Source organism: Bos indicus, chromosome X (assembly GCF_029378745.1).
Source record: "Bos indicus isolate NIAB-ARS_2022 breed Sahiwal x Tharparkar chromosome X, NIAB-ARS_B.indTharparkar_mat_pri_1.0, whole genome shotgun sequence".
NCBI lineage: Eukaryota > Metazoa > Chordata > Mammalia > Artiodactyla > Bovidae > Bos > Bos indicus.
Window position 1 is genome coordinate 66,842,641 of NC_091789.1, and position 21,359 is coordinate 66,863,999.

At 42.7% G+C, this 21,359-nt stretch overlaps 1 protein-coding gene across 2 annotated transcripts in view; it reads right to left on the reverse strand.

Moving 5' to 3' along the window:
• Window positions 1–21,359, reverse strand: part of LHFPL1 (LHFPL tetraspan subfamily member 1) — a 60,435-nt gene that overhangs the window by 35,715 nt on the left and 3,361 nt on the right. The window contains exons 2-3 of one of the 2 annotated variants that reach the window (XM_019956477.2): window positions 15,186–15,824; window positions 3,180–3,278 (exon numbers count right to left, since the gene is read on the reverse strand). In XM_019956477.2, coding sequence (XP_019812036.2) covers window positions 3,180–3,278; window positions 15,186–15,636 — 550 coding nt within the window. In that variant the 5' untranslated portion in view covers window positions 15,637–15,824. The remainder of the gene's footprint in view (window positions 1–3,179; window positions 3,279–15,185; window positions 15,825–21,359) is intronic. The other variant, XM_070783451.1, reaches the window with a different exon arrangement.

Sequence of the window (21,359 nt, forward strand, 5' to 3'; positions counted from 1 at the left end):
GATTTCATTAAAATTAAATAAATTTGTATTTCAAAGGATGTCATCAAGAAAGTGAAAATACAACCTACAAAATGAGAAAAAGTACTTGTAAATCATATATCTGAAAGGGGTCTAGTGTCCAGAATACATTAAGAATTCTTACAATTCAACAAAAAAGGGCAAATAACCCAGTTAAAAAAATCGGCAAAGGATTTGAATAGGCATTTCTCCAAAGATATAGAAATGGCCAATAAGTAAATGAAAAAATGCTTAACATCAGTCATGAGGGAAATGAAAATTAAAGTCACAATGAGATATCATTTCATACACATTAGGATGGCTATAATTTCAAAAATGTAAAATAAGTATTGGTGAAGATGCTAGAAAATTGGAACCCTTGTACATTGCTGGTGGAAATGTAAAATGATGCAGCCACTTTGGAAAACAACTTGCAAGGTCCTCAGAAGGCTTAAATATAGAATTATCATTTGACACAGTAATTCTGTGCCTACACCCAAGAGAAATAAAAATAGATTTCCATACAAAAATGTGTACACAAATTGTTATGGCAGTATTATTCATTATAGCCCCAAAGTAGAAAGGCCAAAGTATACATCAACTGCTGCTGCTGCTGCTGTTGCTGCTGCTGCTAAGTCACTTCAGTCATGTCCGACTCTGTGTGACCCCATAGATGGCAGCCCACCAGGCTCCTCTGTTCCTGGAATTCTCCAGGCAAGAATATTGGAGGGGGTTGCCATTTCCTTCTCCAATGCATGCATGCATGCTAAGTCGCTTCAGTCGTGTCTGACTCTGTGCAACCCTATGGACAGCAGCCCACCAGGCTCTTCTATCCACGGAATTCTCTAGGCAAGAATACTGGAGTGGGTTGCCATTTCCTTCTCCATACATCAACTGATAAGTGGATAAATAAAATATAGCTACACAATTGAATATTATTCATCCATGAAAGGCAGAAGTACTGATACAAGTTACAACATGGATGAACCTTGAAAACATTATGCTAAGTAAAAGGAGTCAGACCTACAAAGCCACATGTTATATGATTCCATTTATCTGAAATGTCCAGAACAGGCAAATCTAAATTGACAGTGGTTGCCAGGGGCTGGGCACAGGGAGGAATGCGAAGTGGCTGCTAATGGGTAAGGAGTTTCTTTTGGGGATTGTGAAAATATTCTGAAATTGGATAGTAGTGATGATTGCACAACCATGTGAATATAGTAAAACCCACTAATTGTACACTTTAAAAGGGCAAATTTTATATCAATAAAACTGTTACTTTTTTAAGTTAAAAAAATAAACTTTACTTTTTAGAGCAGTCTTAGGTTCACATCAAAGTTGAGCAGACAGTTACAGAGATTTCTCCTCTGCACCTTGTCCCACACACCCGCAACCACCCTCATTGTCAACATCCCACAATGGAGTGGAAAATTTTTTGTAATTGATGAATCAAAATTGACAAATCATAACCACCCAAAGTCCACAGTGTATATTACAAATCACTCATGGTATCATACATGCAATATGCTTGGACAAAGGTACTTAGTCACTCAGTTGTATCCAAGTCTTTGCAATCCTATGGACTTTAGCCTACCAGGCTCCTCTGTCCATGAGATTCTCCAGGAAAGAATCCTGGAGTGGGTTGCCATTTCCTTCTCCAGGGGATCTTCCTGACCTAGGGATTGAACCTGTGTTCCTGCATTGGCAGATGGATTCTTTACCATTGAGCCACCTGGGTGTGTCCACCATTATAGTAGATACTCAGTCTGACAGAATAGTTTCACTGCCCTAAAAATGCTCTGTTAAAGCCATTATTTGTTTTAAAAAACAACAACAACAAAAACAAAAAACAAAAAACAAAAAAAGTAGAATTATAGGAGTAAGAACCCAGTAGGAGATGTGTGCTAAATCTTCAGCTTTCTCTACCCTGGTTAGCAGCATCAGTGTCTTGCTTCTTTTTTCTTCAGTCCCTGCCCCCAAAGTTTCTTTTTGAATTTCTTTACTCCTTCCTTCACCTATGGCAGAATCATTGTGTTTACCAGTCAGCCCCACCCTGAGCCAGGAACACTGGACATGCATTCTAGGGTCTTCATTTTGTCACATATTCTCTACAGCCCTTTCCTTATATTATGTTTGTACAGTAAACAACTCCCTCCAAAAATGAGTCAGGTAAGGCTCAAAAAACAGTCTGAGGCAACAGAGAGAAAAGGGAAGTATGGGAGCATAAGCTACTGCGAATGGGTGGCCTCGTTGTTCCAAAATCCTCTACTACAATTGAAAATAATCAAGGAAACCTAGACATTCCATCCTGGTAGTTTGGACAAGTATTTTGAAATCTTCCAGGTAGAGTCTAATCTATTCCCAATTCACAATAATGAACTCAAGCCATTCTCAGAGAAGTTGGCAACCATAGAAGAGTCCAAAGTTATTTCTGTCACCCATTTTAATATTTAACACCTCTTGTCATTAACATGCCAGTAACAATGTAAAAATGCCAGTAACAATTCCCAATGTTTAACTTAGGTTCCTAATGCATGATATAAAACAAATTACCTCTTGTTATATGCTCAGTGGAGAGTGAGAAGAGATACTATTGATTTGTATTTGGAAAATAGTTGCCTAGAAAGAAATACTAATAGAGTCTAGGACTTATTCAAAGGATAACAGATCTGCAGTCTCTAAGCATTTAGAATCCCTCTGTAGATAAAACTGAAACTGTTAATCACTTAGTCATGTCTAACTCCTTGAGAACCCATGGACTGTGGCCCACTAAGCTCCTCTGTCCATGGGATTCTCCAGACAAGAATACTGGAGTAGGCTGCCATTTCCTTCTCTAGGGGATGCTCTGGACCCAGGGATCGAACCCAGGTCTCCTGCATTGCAGGCAGATTCTTTACCATCTGAGTCACGAGGGAAGCTCTCTGTAGACAGGGTTGCCCTAAATCGGTCACAGAACTCTGGGTAAAAGTACATAAGGGTGTGGTAAGACATCGTTAAAGAAGCAGAATTTATGTTCAATCCTTGTAAATTATCAAGGCCACATGAGACTGACCAAGATAGCACTTCCCACAAGCTAACACAATGAGAGACTCAGGCAAGCACCACTAGCAAGTACAGGCCCCTCTAAGAGCACTTTGAGAAACTGATTCCCCGTCACTGCCATCTTGCACAAATCATCTTACCTAACTGAAATTGATTGGAGACATTCCCACACGTTTGCATTATTTCCGGGCTATTCCATCCTAAAGGGTATAATGCACAGCCTGAACTTATCAGCAGTCCTAGAAAAAAAAAAAAAAATACACACAGGCAGAAAAAAATACAACAGGCCTCTGTCATCCCAAAATCCCCTCTGGATTAGCTCAGCTCAAATTCTGCCTCTTTCACTCAGAGTTTACCTTTCCTCTTTTAACCTAGATTTCTATGACACTATCAACTCAACAGGATGTCTTTACTGTGTCAGAGGTGGTGAGCTGCAACAGATAGTAAAGGGGCCAAATCATAAAAAAGGACAGTACTGGGGATTGAGACCAACCAATGTACTTTTAACAGCCAAAATGTTTTTGCCAGTGATTCACATGGCTGAGTTGGCTTCTCCAACCAGAGTCCTTTTCTATGTTGGTCTGATTTACAAAGAACAGCAAGGTAGAGACAGCTACTTGTCCCTACAATTCAGCCTTTTCTAAGAGTCAGGTCAGTCCCTACTAGTTGAAGATAGGTCATGATTTCTGTAACTTGAAATCAGTTGCCAGACTGAGATCTACACAAAGTATACACATTATGTAGGCTTCTACTGGTGAGCAGGGGACCACATCCCCTCCTCCAGAAACACTTCGAGAGACCATTCCAGATTCATGCTAAGCATTCCTACTTTCTTTAGCTTTCAAAACCTTCCATTGTGTCCCTTGCCTTCATCTCATTTTGTTGAGGTCATTTAATTATTAGAGGGCAACTCTGTGCAATCTTAGTGATAACATTACTTTTCTGACCAGAGATATAAATCTGGGTCTACTTGTTGGCATTGCCTTTTAAGGACATTTGCATCAACTACAGCTCTTGTTTGCTGCCTAGGCTTACATTTTGTAACCTGTGACCTACTCTCCCTTGCCTTTGGTGATCGTGAATTGGACTAAGCATTGGCATCTGACACAAGAGCAACCAAATTAATTGGCTGGCCAGTAATGGGTCATATATCATGCTCTGAAGAGAGTAGCTGGGCCAGATTCTTGTTTCTGGAAATGTTAATCAAGGAACACAGAAACGTTGTGCTAGTTAGCAGATGGAGCAGAAGATAGGAAAAAAACACCAGGAGGTAAAATCAAGTCTGTGTCAAGCTGAAGCCAAGTTCAATCCAAAGTTATGAATAGACATCAGTTCTGGGTAAGCTGAGCAAACTGATTGGTAAAAGAAGAGAACACAGTGGCAGAAATCAGATACACCATGAAGGGAAACTCCGTACTGTTCCTGAAAGAGTTAGGGAATTCAGTTCTTGTCAATGGCTTTCCAGTTCCACTTTTCTTATGTTATAATAAATCCCCTTTTTCATTGGAGAACTCGAGTCTCTGCTACTTACAACCAAGAGAGTCTAACTACAAGAACACTATACTTGAGTGCTACACCACAGGTCATGGGATGGTCACCTACTACGAGTGTCGATGCAGAACCTAACATAGTATGCTGCTGCTGCTGCTGCTAAGTCACTTCAGTCGTGTCCGACTCTGTGCAACCCCATAGACAGGTTGATTAATGGTGACTGACTGGCATATTCAGAGGTTCCAGAAAGGTTCCAGACAGTGAAAGGCAGGCTGCTCCAGGAACTGCTGGCCTCACCTTTGTTTCTCTTTCCTCAATGAGGAAGATTCTCTGTATACACTCTGAGAAGCTAATAAGCCCACTTTGCCTTCAGCTGAAGCCTTTTTGAAGAAGATCTTAACATACTCGCTAAGCTTGTCAGCAACATGGCAACATGCTGCTGCTGCTAAGTCACTTCAGTCGTGTCCGACTCTGTGCAACCCCAGAGACGGCAGCCTACCAGGCTCCCATGTCCCTGGGATTCTCCAGCCAAGAACACGGCAGTGGGTTGCCATTTCCTTCTCCAATGCATGAAAGTGAAAAGTGAAAGTGAAGTCGCTCAGTCGTGTCCGACTCTTCGCGACTCCATGGACTGCAGCCTACCAGGCTCCTCCGTCCATGGGATTTTCCAGGCAAGAGTACTGGAGTGGGGTGCCATTGCCTTCTCCAATGGCAACATGAGCTGTTCTCAATATTCAGTGAGGCCAGAGAAAAAGATATGGACCTAAAGAAAAAACAAGAAGAGTTTAAATAGGAAAACAGAAGGAGCTTTCTGATGGTGAGAGAGCGTTTAGAAACTAAAAAGAGTGACCAAGTAAGGTTAGAAATTCCCTTCAGTGGAATGCTTAAAATTAGAAGACATTCTTATCTGTCTGATAGTCTTAAAGGAAATGAAACTGGTCACTCAAAAGACTTTTCTAGGCTCTGGAATTTGTCCAGTGGCAATGGAACAGCACTCATTTTTTTCTTACTACAGATAAACTGAAATCATATGATATGAAGAGGTATGCACCAAAGTATGTGATCCCAGAGTATATACAATGGGTTAAGGACAGAACTGGAAATGAAACCTCAGCCTTTTCCTGCTTTCAGTGTCTACCCTTTGAGAGAAGAGTTAATAAAAAATGAGCTTTCCCACACAGAGTAGGAAGAAAAAAACACATGTTTATAAAAAAAAACAGCAGTTCTGTATTCCAGCCTCCATACTCAGATCTCTGGGATGGGCATGAGCTCTGACTTTTCAAGCAGGGGCCTGTGTTAGCTAAATGCCTTTCCCGACATGGCAGGAGAAACCTTCCACCTTCTTCAGCCCTCCTGCTCCTTAGACCTTATCATGCTGAGAAGTTCAAGTCACAGATTACCTTTTCCAGAAACCTTTCCTCACCATCCCCAGTGCCTACCCCAAGCAAAGTTACATATTCCTTACCTCTGCTCCAGAAATACCCTGTGCTTACTTCTGTGATAAGAATATTCTGTGATATAAGCCCTTAAAACTGCCACCTGCTTTCATTACTGGACTGTGCATTCCTTGAAGGCAGGTACCATATTTCTCTTCAACTATGTATCCTTGTTACCTACTTATTACCTGGTATGTAATAAGTGCTCAATAAATGTACCTGTGTCAGAGTATGCTCTGCCTATCTAACAGATAGCTTCCTTTGCTCCCACTTCCCAAGGGGGGAGCCTTCTGAAAGGATCTCCATAGTAGAGATGAGAGGTCATCCTAGACATTCAATACAGCTACAGAATTTTAGAGAAGGAAAGGCCTTTGGAGAGCATCTGCTCCAATCCCTCTCCATTACAGATGTGGGTGCTTAGACCCAGAGAGGGAAAGCAATTTACTCAAGGTCGCAGAGCCAGTTGCTGGCAATGCTTTTCTTACTAATAAGAGAGATCCTTAGAAGTGCTGTTCTTCTAGAGACAGGTGTCCAGAAATGATCACTTTTTGGCAACAGTATCTATAGTAGGCACTAGGAATCTTATAGGCATTAAGATTCAGAGACACAGCAAGAGAACAATACAATATTATATACTTGAAAGTTGCTAAGAGAGTAGATCTTTAATGATCTCACCACAAAACAATTATGTGAGGTGATTTATGTGTTCTCTAACATTATTGTGATAATCCTTTCACAATGCATACGTGCATCAAATCAGTGTATTGTACACCTAACACTTACACAATGTTATGTTAATTGTATTTCAATGAAGCTGGGGAAAAAGAGAGAGAGAAAGAGATTGGGTTCTGTAGTCCATGGCAACCCACTCCAGTGTTTTTGCCTGGAGAATCCCAGGGACGAGGGAGCCTGGTGGGCTGCCATCTATGGGGTCACACAGAGTCGGATACGACTGAAGTGACTTAGCAGCAGCAGCAGCAGTCCCTAGAACTAATTTCTAATTCCAGCTCTGCCCCCTAGAGGCTGTGTGACTTTGGCAAGTTACTTAATCTCTCTGTGCCTAAATTACCTCATCTTTAAAATGGAAATAATAGTACTCTAACTTACAGGGCTGTTTCAAAAAGTAGTACTCATAAAGCTGCCAGGCACATAGAATGTGCTCAATAAAGATTTATTACTATTATTAAACAGCAGCCTCTCTCTCTCTCGCTCTTCCCTAACTTTCTACTTATATTCGCCATGCTAATTTCTTCCTCACATTTTTGTCCTCATAACAGATGAAAAGTCAAAAGCTGAACAAGGCTTGATTCAAAAGTCACCTGCTTGGTGTTGTTTTCTTGCAATTTTTCTCAGGCACCAAGCCAGAAAGTAGGAATCTGCCAGGTATGTGTTCTGCCCCAGTGCAGGTGGCCACATGCTCTTCTCAACCTGCCCTACCACCCCTCCCATCCCCCAGTCTCCCTCCTGCCTTTCAGACAGGTGAGCACAATAGGTTGTAAACATACTTCATGGACTTGTAACATACAAGTGCATACTTCATTGCACTTGTAACAGAGGATTATAATACATTTGATCACAGATGAATAAAGATGTCCAAGGAGACATATTATTTTAAAAACAAAGTCACAGGGTCATTTATCCTCATTGTTGAATGGTTCTGTGAAGACCCACAGGATCTTCTAGAACTAACACCCAAAAAAGATGTCCTTTTCATTATAGGAGACTGGAACGCAAAAGTAGGAAGTCAAGAAACACCTGGAATAACAGGCAAATTTGGCCTTGGAATACGGAATGAAGCAGGTCAAAGGCTAACAGAGTTTTGCCAAGAGAATGCACTGGTCACAGCAAACACCCTCTTCCAACAACACAAGAGAAGACTCTACACATAGACATCACCAGATGGTCAATATCGAAATCAGATTGATTATATTCCTTGCAGCCAAAGATGGAGAAGCTCTATACAGTCAGCAAAAACAAGACTGGGAGCTGACTGTGGTTCTGATGATGAACTCCTTATTGCCAAATTCAGACTTATATTGAAGAAAGTAGGGAAAACCAATAAGCCACTCAGGTATGACCTAAATCAAAGCCCTTATGATTATATAGTGGAAGTGACATATAGATTCAAGAGATTAGATCTGATAGACAGAGTGCCTATGAACTCTGACCATGAACCTATGGACGGAGGTTCATGACATTGTACAGGAGGCAGGGATCAAAACCATCCCCAAGAAAAAGAAATGCAAAGAGGCAAAATGGTTGTCTGAGGAGGCCTTACAAATAGCTGAGCAAAGAAGAGAAGTGAAAGGCAAAGGACAAAAGGAAAGATATACCCATCTAAATGCAGAGTTCCTAAGAATAGCAAGGAGAGATAAGAAAGCCTTCTTCAGTGATCAATGTAAAGAAATAGAGGAAAACAATAGAATGGGAAAGACTAGAGATCACTTCAAGAAAATTAAAGATACCAAGGGAACATTTCATGCAAAGATGGGCACAGTAAAGGACAGAAATGGTATGGACCTAACAAAAGCAGAAGATATTAAGAAGAGGTGGCAAGAATACACAGAAGAACTGTACAAAAAAGATCTTCATGACTCAGATAACCACGATGGTGTGATCACTCACCTAGAGCCACACATCCTGGAATGTGAAGTCAAGTGGGCCTTAGAAAGCATCACTATGAGCAAAGCTAGTGGAGGTGATGGAATTCCAGTTGAGCTATTTCAAATCCTAAAAGATGATGCTGTGAAAGTGCTGCACTCAATATACCAGCAATTTGGAAAACTCAGCAGTGGCCACAGGACTGGAAAAGGTCAGTTTTCATTCCAATCCCAAAGAAAGGCAATGCCAAAGAATGTTCAAACTATCACACAATTGCACTCATCTCACACGCTAGCAAAGTAATGCTCAAAATTCTCCAAGCCAGGCTTCAGCAATACGTGAACCGTGAACTTCCAGATGTTCAAGCTGGATTTAGAGAAAGCAGAGGAACCAGAGATCAAATTGCTAGCTTCCATTGGATCATCAAAAAAGCAAGAGAGTTCCAGAAAAGCATCTATTTCTGCTTTACTGACTACACCAAAGCCTTTGATTATGTGAATCACAACAAACTGGAAAATTCTTAAAGAGATGGGAATACCAGACCACCTGACCTGCCTCTTGAGAAATCTGTATGTAGATCAAGAAGTAACAGTTAGAACTGGACATGGAACAACAGACTGGTTCCAAATAGGGAAAGGAGTATGTCAAGGCTGTATATTGTCACCCTGCTTATTTAACTTATATGCAGAGTACATCATGTGAAATGCTGGGCTAGATGAAGCACAAGCTGGAATTAAGATTGCTGGGAGAAATCTCAATAACCTCGGATATGCAGATGACACCACCATTATGGCAGAAAGTGAAGAAGAATTCAAGAGCCTCTTGATGAAAGTGAAAGAGGAGAGTGAAAAAGCTGGTTTAATATTCAACATTCAGAAAACTAAGATCATGGCATCCAGCCCCACTATGCATGCATACATGCCAAGTCACTTCAGTAGTGTTCGACCCTTTGTGACCCTATGGACAGCAGCCCACAAGGCTCCTCCGTCCACAGGATTCTCCAGGCAAGAATACTGCAGTGGGTTGCCATTTCCTTCTCCACCAGTCCCATCATTTCATAGCAAATAGATGCAGAAACAATGGAGACAGTGAGGGACTTTATTTTGGGGGGCTCCAAAATCACTGCTGATGGTGACTGAAGACATGAAATTAAAAGATGCTTGCTCCTTGGAAGAATAGCTATGACCAACCTATACAGCATATTAAAAAGCAGAGACATTACTTTGCCAACAAAGGTCCATCTAGTCAAAGCTATGGTTTTTCCTGTAGTCATATATGGATGTGAGTAGTTACCTTTGCTGTGGAGACAGTGGAGTACGATCAGGGTATGAAGACTTAAACAACATCAGTAATAGTCTATTCCTTAAGCCTTATGATGCATATATCTGAAATATTTCATATTATATTTTCAAAAATAAATAAGTCAGCCTGAGAGGCTATGTAGAATCCAGAGTGCCAGGCATCAGCTCTTATTCGGGAGGTTTCAGTTCAGTTCAGTCAGTCAATCATGTCTGACTCTTTGCTACCCCATGAATCGCAGCACGCCAGGCCTCCCTGTCCATCACCAACTCCCGGAGTTCACTCAGACTCATGTCCATCGAGTCAGTGATGCCATCCAGCCATCTCATCCTCTGTTGTCCCCTTCTCCTCCTGCCCCCAATCCCTCCCAGCATCAAGGTCTTTTCCAATGAGTCAACTCTTCACATGAGGTGGCCAAAGTATTGGAGTTTTAGCCTCAGCATGTCCTTCCAATGAACACCCAGGACTTGTCTCCTTTAGGATGGACTAGTTGGATCTCCTTACAGTCCAAGGGACTCACAAGAGCCTTCTCCAACACCACAGTTCAAAAGCATCAATTCTTCAGCGCTCGGCTTTCTTCACAGTCCAACTCTCATATCCATACATGACCACTGGAAAAACCATAGTCTTGACTAGATGGATCTTTGTTGGCAAAGGAATATCTCTGCTTTTTAATACACTGTCTAGGTTGGTCATAACTTTCCTTTCAAGGAGTAAGCGTCTTTTAATTTCATGGCTGCAATCACCATCTGCAGTGATTTTGGAGCCCAAAAAAATAGTCTGACAGTTTCCACTGTTTCCCCATCTATTTCCCATGAAGTGAAGGGACCAGATGCCATGATCTTTGTTTTCTGAATGTTGAGCTTAAAGCCAACTTTTTCATTCTCCTCTTTCACTTTCATCAATAGGCTTTTTAGTTCCTCTTCACTTTCTGCCATAAGGGTAGTGTCATCTGCATATCTGAGGTTATTGATATTTCTCCCAACAATCTTGATTCCAGCTTGTGGCTTCTTCCAGCCCAGCGTTTCTCATGATGTACTCTGCATATAAGTTAAATAAGCAGGATGACAATATACAGCTTGACGTACTCCTTTTCTTATTTGGAACCAGTCTGTTGTTCCATGTCCAGTTCTAACTGTTGCTTCCTGACCTGCATACAGGTTTCTCAAGAGGCAGGTCAGGTGGTCTGGTATTCCCATCTCTTTCAGAAGTTTAGGAAGGCCCTAAGGAATCTGCATTTAATAAGCACACCAGGAAATTCTTATACAAGTGCTTCAAGGACCACTCTGAAAAACACTGTGATAGAACTTCCTCTCTAAAGAGATAAAGAAAAATCAATGACACCAATGCATAAAGCCCAGGGCTGAGAGTCAGAAGGCCTGGACCACATTCTCTGCTCTGCTTCAAATCTTCTACATGAGTCTTTGTTAATAGATTAACTCCTTTAAATACCATTTCCCAAACAGAAAGCCACTTTTATAATCCTTGCTCAACATGGTACATTTAAGTTAAATGATGACTGATGACAGTTTGCAAGACTTTTCAGGAAATGCTTGGTTTGCAGAGAAGATAATGGTTTTTAGAAAACACCACCCTTTCCTTGAATTACATTCTCAGTGATCTGTCTCCAATGGCAATTTCATTCAGCTTGAAGCATGTAGTATTAGGACCTTATATGAAGCAAAACATTAGTGCCTGTCTGGGTTTGTTGAATTCTATCTGCTTAACTAAACCAAAATAAAAAAGTCCAGAGTGGTAGTTCTCACTTGGGTTGGGGAAAGGGAACACAGAATACACATCAGAGTCACTGGGGAGATTTTTAAAAACATGTAGCCTTCCACCTGTTGCTATGTATATCAGTATGGGAAAGAGTGAGAGAGACCATTTTTTTAAGCCCTCCAGGTGATTCTGATACATTCCCTGCTCTAGAAAGATTCTTGGCCTCCCTCAAGTAACCTGATCCAAGATCTTACACTTTTTCCTGCCAAGAGTTCTTTATATTTACTTCTCACCTATTTCTTCTTCAGTTAGCTCTCACTGAAGTTAGAGGATAATTCACAAGCATCTTGCATGTGTATACACAGGGGAATGTAAATAATGACCTTATTCTCTGGGATCAGGGGCCAGCTGGTTGGAAACCTCAGCATCCCAGGGGTTGAAATAATCTCCTGACCAGATGTTTCCTTCCCTGGTTAGAGGAGGGCATGAAGGTCCCAGTGGAAGGCTCTCTGGATCCTACACTTGTCCAGCTGGATTGGCTGCAGGTGGAGCAAATAGGACCCAAGGGCCCCATCAGGTCACCTTGCTGAATCTGACTCAGGCCAGCAGTACTTTATTTCTTCCTGTCTCTCCCACTTCCCACCGCTCATCTCTGTGGACAGCCGCCAAACTGGGGAACAAAAATCAGGCAGAGGGGAGGGAGTAGTTCTTAATGGATACTCCATCTCTTCAGTGGTTTGGGGTCTGGCAGAGATAAACCAAACCTGAAACAAATGGGCTCCTCCCCCTGATATATTTTGGTTAATGCACCAGCTGCTGAGAAGCAGTCCGGCCTGGAGCAATGAAATCAATTTCCCTCGGTTGAACAACAGGCTTCAACTTAACCCCCACAGCTCTTTCTCTTATGTCTTTTATCCGTGTAGCTCAAAACACTCTTCAGGTTTGGCTTTCTGCCACTAACAGTGCCCATCTCTGAGGAGTGAGGCACAAGATCCTGCAGAACCTTGGATAATGTTTGTATGCCAAGGAGTGCCTAGAAAATATGATACATTCAACCAGGCTTTACCATTCCTTCACATCTGATATAACCTTGACAGGCTCCAGCTTCTAAAACGGAAATGAAAATGACTCTTAGTTGGCTGGTATTACAGATGGGGAAGTTGTGGAAATTCAGCCATCTGTCCAATATTATTCCCTTGTCCAGAGAGAAACCTTGTAGCACACCTTGGGTCTTAACTCTTTCCATGACTACTGTCAAGTGGCATTTTATTCTTGAGTTTTAAAGACCTTCATCTAAGCATAAATACTGTGACTATGTTCCTATGAGCAATAGCCAATGGGGAATATAAAATGGCAGAATCATATGAGATGAAAATGATACTGATGTTTCTGTTGCCTCTGCATGACATCTGCCACTCAGTTCATGGATTAGTTCATTAGATTAGAATGTTAATTCAAATTTAAAATTTTTACAATGAGCTTTTTTTTTACAGGCTCCATTTTTTTTTACAATGAGCTCTCTGATGACTGCATTCAAGTAGCCTTGAGGTGCAATGGCAGTGATGAGCTAAGACAGTGCTTCTCATCAGGGACTGACTTTTTACACCCTTCACCCCCCCACACCCCAAACAGAAGACATTTAATAATGTCTTTGAGACATTTATGGTTATCACATATTCGGGAGGGTGTTACTGACAATCAGTGGATAAAGGTGAGGGATGCAGTTAAATATACCACAATGCATAAGAATAAAATAATTGCCTACTCCCCAAAAGAAAGAAATATCTGGTCCCAAAACAAAGAAATATCTGGTCCCTTTTCCTTAGAGGAAAGAGGGAAACAGAAAACATCATCTTAACTGGCACAAAAGAGAATCCGGTACTTTTCATAAGAAGGCAAGGAAATCATAATACGTTAGCTTAGGGTTTCTCAACCTTGGCACTATTGACATTTGGGACCAGATATTTCTTTGTTTTGGGGAGTAGGCAACTGTTTTATTCTTATGCATTGTGGTATATTTAACAGCATCCCTCACCTTTATCCACTGATTGTCAGTAACACTCTCCCGAATATGTGATAACCATAAATGTCTCAAAGACATTACTAAATGTCTTCTGGTTGGGGTGGGGGGGGGTGAAGGGTGTAAAAAGTCAGTCCCTGATGAGAAGCACTGTCTTAGCTCATCACTGCCATTGCACCTCAAGGCTACTTGAATGCAGTCATCGGAGAGAAGAAGAAAATTAGGATCTGGGCTATCTTGCCAATGAACCAATTCAAGGAAAGAAGGGAAGTGAACATGAGAGAGGTCAGTCATTTGCTTACAACCACAGGGCAACTTAGTGAAAGAGCCAGAAGTGGGATCGAAGTTTCCTGGCTCCAGTCACCCACACTGTGCTGCTAATGGAGATGACAGTTATAATGAATAGGAATTCTAAAACTTCAGGAACAACAACAATCTTCAGCCATAGATTCTACCAGCACTTTTTTCCATTTCCCCATCCAGGTGTGAAAAATAGCTCATATATTCACACACGTATTTGCCTGTGTGTCTAAACTTGCCTTTTTCTTCTCAGTTCAAATGAAACCACTCCCATTGCTTTCCTACTGTCTGCCATTTTTGCATTTTGTTCTTTCTTAGCCCATCCACACACTGCAGCATCCCAGGTCTCCCGCACTAAATTTAGAGGCAGACTGAATGAGGGAAAAGATAAGTAGAGTGAGTCGGGGCCAGAGGAAACCTGGATAGACTGTTGATGGCTACCATTCAGGGCTAGCCTTAGATATTGCCAGATAAGCGGTCAACTGCAGTCTGCCTGGTAGCTAGCATTTCACTATTAGAGATATATTTTTTTGGTGAGGACTGCATATTGAACTCATTCAGTAATTAGCACCTTTGTGTACGTGTTAATGAGATCATGGTCCTCAGATAACTACCAGCGACCAGGGATCTTAGAGGTCAAGTTTATTTGGGAACTGTAATACTAGAGTATATAGTTGTATACCATACTAGTAGTATACTAGAGTTGCGTCCTCTGCAAATCAGACCTGGATAATATTGTTAAATGGGCACTCTGCAGGCAAAAGAATGTGATGAAAATCAGGGCCAAAAAAACAGATATCAATTCTGCCTACTAGACAATCTTGCTGTGAATAAAACCCTGATGTAGATTGCGCTTTGGGGAGTCCCAGACCAGGTATTTCAAAGGAGCCCCCATTCAGAGTCTTGTTGTTGTTATCCAGTTGCCAAGTCATGTCTGATTCTTTGTGAACCCCCCGTACTATAGCACCCCAGGCTCCTCTGTCCATGGGATTCCCCAGGCAAGAATACTGGAGTGGACTGCCATTTCCTTCCCCAGGGGATCTTTCCAACTCAGGGATTGAACCTGTGTCTCCTGCATTGGTAGGCAGATTCTTTACCATCTGAGTCACGAGGGAAGCCCATTCACAGCCTTAGCCCATTCACAGCCTTAGTCCATTCACAGCCTTAGAGTTGGACAAAGAGGAGAAGCTGAAAGTGGATTTCCCTGTAAGGCAACACGCCCACTATGCCCACCCCTGCAAAGCTCCCCAACCTCTCCAATCTCAGCCACACAGTCTTACCTCCCACGAACTGTGCAGCTCCCATGCAACGTCCCATCATTCTGGAGATGAGTTCTTCCATGCAGCAGCCCAGGACAGCAGCCAGTGCCACCAGGAGCAGCAGAGCACAGCCAGCACCTGTCACCACTGTGCACATCTGCCAGGCCAGGCTGGGGATGGCACTGAAGCTGGCATAGCGCCCACACTCTTCAACCATGATCAGACTCTGCCCCTCTCCCCTCACAGGGTAATTGCACCTCCGGAATGTGCTGAATGACACTGGCTTCCCCAGCTGAGATCCAAAGAGCCAATAAGGCAGGAAGTAACTGGTAGAACTGGCCACGGCGGTAACAAGGGACAGGAAGGCCCAGAGGGTCCCCACCAGGGTCAGGCTGCTCCTCATAGTCCCAGGTTTCTCGGTGGGGATGGGGAGATGAGTCGGTTCACAGCGCCAAATGCAGAAAGTTGTCATGTAGGCTCCACCAGCCTAGTTTTCATCTGCCTGGCCAGCCCCAGGGCTCAGTCATGTGCTTCTTGGCCCTTACTTCTGGATAAGGTTATTGTCTTGAGGACCATTTGGGTCCCTATGGGATTCTGCTCTCCACCACTTTTCTCATCTTCCCTTCCTTCCACCTGGTTCAGACTTCTATGATCTCTAGGCTGCAATGGAAGAACCACAGAAGTGAATTAGTGACTGTTTCGTCTACTCCAATGCAGCCTGCCTGAGTGTGTGAATGCTAAGTCATTTCAGTTGTGACCAACCCTTTGTGACACTATGGATTATAGCCCGCCAGGCTCCTCTGTCCATGTGATTCTCCAGGCAAGAATACTGGAGTGGGTTGCCATGCCCTCCTCCGGGGGATCTTCCCAATCCAGGGACCTAACCCACATCTCTTACATCTCCTGCATTGGCAAGCAGGTTCTTTACCACTAGCATCACCTGGGAAGCCCAGTGCAACCCAAACAGAGAGCTTTCAGTTCTTGACATCTAATTTGGAACAAGGGGTAAGAGGGAGGCCTGAATCAAACCTAGGCTCTCCAAAGAGCCCCCAATTTCTGATGGAATGACCTTGTTTACCTGAGGCCTGGAAGGAGGTACTGCCTCAAGAGGGCCAGGAACCAAGGTGCTTTCAGAGAATGAAGGAAAAAGGAAGATCACTCACAGGGCCTGCCCATACTCCAAGGGAGAAGAGGGAAGGAGCGCTCACCATGGAGTTAAAGGATGTGCCCATTTGACCTTAGTAGGATATCCAAGAGAGCATTAACTTGGGCTTTCCCAATATTGCATCAGTTAGGTTTAAATGGGTAAATAAAATAAGGGGCACCTAGTCTCAATCCTTATGTTCATCACTGAGCGAGCTCTGTTTAGTCACTTTTCCCCAAGAACAAAAAAGGAGGCACCATCCCAAACAATGAGAGTTGTTTAACACTAAACTGTCTACTAAGAAAAGCTGCCCAGTCCTTTGCTGAATATAATCATCAAAACTTCTCTCTCTGAAACAGATCTGGTTCCCCCTGCCTGGCTGCAGGAACATAGATCTCGAGCTGTAAGGGCCTTTCAAGATGCCTTTTGGAACAAGTCATCTCAGATTCAAGACGCTGAGTGCCTTTTTAGATTTAATCTCCTCAGCCCAGCTCACAAATGGCTTTCACAGACCCCACTGTCAAAAATCAACTGCTTCCTTCCCAACTACATTAATCTGCCATTGCATTCTGGCCTGTTTCTCAATGAAGGCAGCCAGAGACCACACTGCAGCCTGCTGACAGCACTGTGAACATCTCCAGCAAACAGGTGGTGGAATCTGTTTCAGAAACTTCATGATTCATCACCACTGCTTAAAGTTACAGGTGGTGGGAAAGGGGAGAAGGGGTAGGGGACTAAAGGCAGGGGAATTATAGGAACTGTCCATGGGGTCACCACCTTGCCAGTTGAGACATGGCCAGAAACAAGTAGCAGTTGTATTCAGAGTCTCAGGGACCTTTCCCAGCCATGTCACAACTATCATCAAACAATGTCTGGCATGAAGCAGGCACTGCCATCCATGTATATTTAATGAAACCCATTCTAGAGAAGTATCCAATTTCTAGGCTGGCAGAAATCTTGATGAATCACCTAATTCAACCTTTTTTTTTTTTACATATGGGGAGGTGTGGCCTTGTAAGTGGGTAGTGATTTCCCCCAAATCACAGAGAATTTAGCAAGCAGCCAGACTGGAATAAGAAACCCAATCTACAGATGCCTAGGCCAGTACTGTTGTACTCCACAGTGCAAACCACCTTCCTCCTCTATCACTTTACATATAGAAATACAGAGAGGAAATGATTTCCTCAAGGGTAAAGAATTAGTGGAGTACCCTGGCTGGATCAGAGTCCAGTTATTCGATTCTTAGTATAATGCTCTTTTCTTGCTTCACCACAATTCCCCTCCCAATACAGATATATTGTGTGCTGTGTGTTTTGCACAGGAAGGGAGCAGAGACTATAAATTGCAGGTGTTTACTTTGGAATGTTAGGGCTTGGGAAGAAAGTGCCCTGAGCTGGGCCCCAGGGAATGAGGCTTTGTGCCTGAGAGTTGGGGGAATGAAAGAAAGATGTGATGCAGGGTTGAAAGCCAACAGGAGAAGTGAAACTAGTCTTGAGTAATTGCTGTTAGAAAGCAGGTATGCTTGGCCGCAATGAGGTAATGCCTCTGCTTGCTATATTAGAGCATGTAAGATTATGGAAAATGCAAGCAGCTCTCTTTTATGAGCTCACTTCCTGGTGAAGAAGCCCAGGCCAGAGGATGAGAGGAAACAAGCTGATAAACAGCTGCTGGGTGCACCATCATATTCCCTTCCAAGACCATTGTTTCATGTGCTCTGGCAAACAATCTCCTCAGGCTGGTAAGAAAGGTAGTACCCCTGGTTTACAAATGAGCAAATATGGAATCTAAAAAAATGGTACTGATGAACCTATTTGCAGGGAAAGAATGGAGATGCAGACGTAGAGAGTGGACTTGTGGACACAGCGGGGGAAGGAGAGCAGGATGAATGGAGAAAGTAGCACTGACATATATACACTATCATGTGTAAAGTAGATAACTAGTGGGAAGCTATTGTAGCCCAGCCTGGTCCTCTGTGATTACCCAGAAGGGTGGGATGTGGGGAGGGGAGGGAGGCTCCAGAGGGAGGGGATATATGTATAATTCCTGCTGTTTTGCATTTTGTATGGCAGAAACCAACATTGTAAAGCAATTTTTCTCCAATTAAAAATAAATTTAAAAAATAAAGCTAAGGAACTTGCCCAAATTTACACAGTGACTCAAATGGCAACACCATCATTTCTCACCTCTCACTTCACCCTCCCCATATTCTTCCTCATCACCCCAAAAGTGTTTCAACGAAAAGCCTCCATGGTTTCCCACCCACAATGGCAAATCTGTTTAAGGATGATGAAAAAAATCAGACAGGAAGGACAGGCAAGGCAGGAGGAAGGCGACTTTCTGTACCCAGCATGTCACCACCAGGACCAGGGCATTAGATATTTCAAGTTTGTAGTCAGAACTAACCCCGTATGTCCACCATGAATGTTTATCATCTTGAGATCAAGTCCCAGGACAAAAGCCAATAGAAGGGAAGAGAGTATAAGGCGGAGAAAGGGACTAAATCGGTGAGTGGTACCTAGGCTATACTAAAATAGGAGGAGGGCTTCTGATATAAGGTAATCACCATCTGTGCCAAGACAGGCTGTTTAAAAACCTATAAGACTACCAACCACTGTTGCCATCATTTCATTTTAAATATGCCATTTTGAAGCCAAGAGATAGGAAGGTGGAATTACAAAATTCAGTTTAAATTAAATATGTTTAGCTTTAGAAAAACTCATTGGCTTTCAGAATTTAAATTAAATACTTTCAACTTCAGGAAAAACTCATTCTCCTTATCTCATTTAGAACTAGGATGTCCAACCATGCTAGTTAACTTGGGACTAAGGGATGTGGGATTGTCAGGGATGAAACTATTAATAGGAAAGTCCCCAAATGGATGAGTTAGTCATTCTATCTAGGACTAGAAGTGTGGTGAGCCAGCATAATCCATGGACAGCAGGTTGAGAATCACTGCCACAGATAATTTTCTCTTGCTCTCTCTCCAGGACTCAAACAATATAAAGTGAAAAGTTACCATGGAATTAAATAATGGAGAGATGAAATCTTTATATCCTGAAGGTAAAATCTTTCTGAATCATAGGCTTGACCTCATGCAGTAAAGAAAGGGAGGTCAGAGATCCCATTGCTCAATATTTTCTGAGCACAAAATAAGTCCCAGCCCAGCTTCTCCTACGGCAATGGGCCACGTGGGGTCTGCATGTACACTGTTATATGTTCACACAGAGAAATGCATTCAACCAAATGCTTTGAGTTACTGCACCACCTGTCATGGAGTAACCTCCCTTCATGACAGCCCTCCAAAGCAATCAAGTTCATTCCCAGGAGCTAGACAAGTCTCTTTTACATTCACATAAATAAAAGTCACACACAGTGCTATACTTCACTTTACTTCTCTTGTGTATTTCATGTAGCAATCACTTTGTTTCCCTGTCCTGGAAGGCCTCACCACCCAGCCACACTGGATTTCAGAAACCAAGAACTCAGCCTGGTGCTCCTGCTAAATGGTCCAGTAACCAGGTATTGCTAAGTTGGCTACTGTCCCTCTCTCTTTGTTTATCACACGGTCTCTCCGCCTTGGTTGCTCTAGCTCCTCAATGGATCACATGCCTGTTTCTGAGAGTGGCTGTATGAGATGCAATGAGTGTGGCTAGAAAGTTATAATGACCAGGGTGGAAGCATGAAGGCTGTTCTAAATTTATTGTCCTTATTAGAGACTAGTAGTAAGGATACAGTGGTCATTTTAAAATAGACTCATGCATAGAGGTCATTTCAACCTATAAGATGTAGGAAACACTCCTAAGCCATACATACCAAATGATTATCTATACTGCTTTTAAAGAACTCTAGAGAAAAGAGGACTCAACAGTTTTTCTCAGTAGCTTGATGACTCTCACTGTCAATAAATAATTTATGTCTCATTTTAAACCTTTTTCTGATACAGTTCAGTTCAGTTCAGTTCAGTTGCTCAGTCGTGTCTGACTCTTTACAACTCCATGAACCTCAGCACTCCAGGCCTCCCTGTCCATCACCAACTCCCAACTTAAGACCAATTCCTTTGGTCAGGTCCTCAGAGGAAATGGAGGACAGATTGGCCACTGTCATCCAGAGAAGAGCCCTTCATCAACACAGATTAACTCAGATTGCTGGTATCTTGTGCTCAGTTGCTCGGTTGTGTCAAACTCTTGCGACCCCATGGATCATAGCCCACCAGGCTTTGCTGTGCATGGGATTCTCCAGGCAAGAATACCAGAGTGGGTTGCCATGCCCTCCTCCAGGGAATCTTCCCAACCCAGGGATTGAGCCTGTGTCTCTTGCATCTCCTGCATTGGCAGGAGGATTCTTTACCATCTGAACCACAAGGGAAGCCCTGCTGGTACCTTACCTTTGGGCTTTTCCTCCCCAAATGAGCACTCTACCTCTCCCTGTGGTGTCTCCTTCCCAAGCCTGTCATCATTTCTCAACTTTTCACTCCTGTGTATTCCTACTTATATGTGTGCACTTACTTAGTATCAATGAAACTGAAAACATTGCTCTTGTATTTTTCTTGGTGGAGAAAAATAAAGCAAATTCTTCCAACACCTTATCTCCTCCCCAGTCTCCATGGAAAAGGACTCAAAACACTACCTGTTTTGGACTGGTTTGTGAGAAGCAGCTTTGTTGGCACTGTTATTGGCAAGGGAATATGAATGGGCATTTCTCCTCACACCCCCAAACAATGTGCATCGCCTACTAGCCAACCCTTTAACAAATAGTGGGTTTGCCAAAAAGTTTTTCCATAACAGCTTACAGAAAAACCTGAAAGAACTTTTTGGCCAACCCTATTCATCATACTCAGTGTTGAGACTTTAAGAAATAATTAATAAGCATAGGCATATGGTTTCAGTAGGTAAATAGAGTCCTACTCCAGAAGAGTTTCTTGCTCTTGTATCGAATTGGGTATATAAGCAACATGACCATTCTAGATCTTTCTGCTTCAGTGCGTGCTAAGTCACTTCAGTTGTGTCCAACTCTGTGTGACCCTATGGACTATAGCCTGCCAGGCTCCTCTG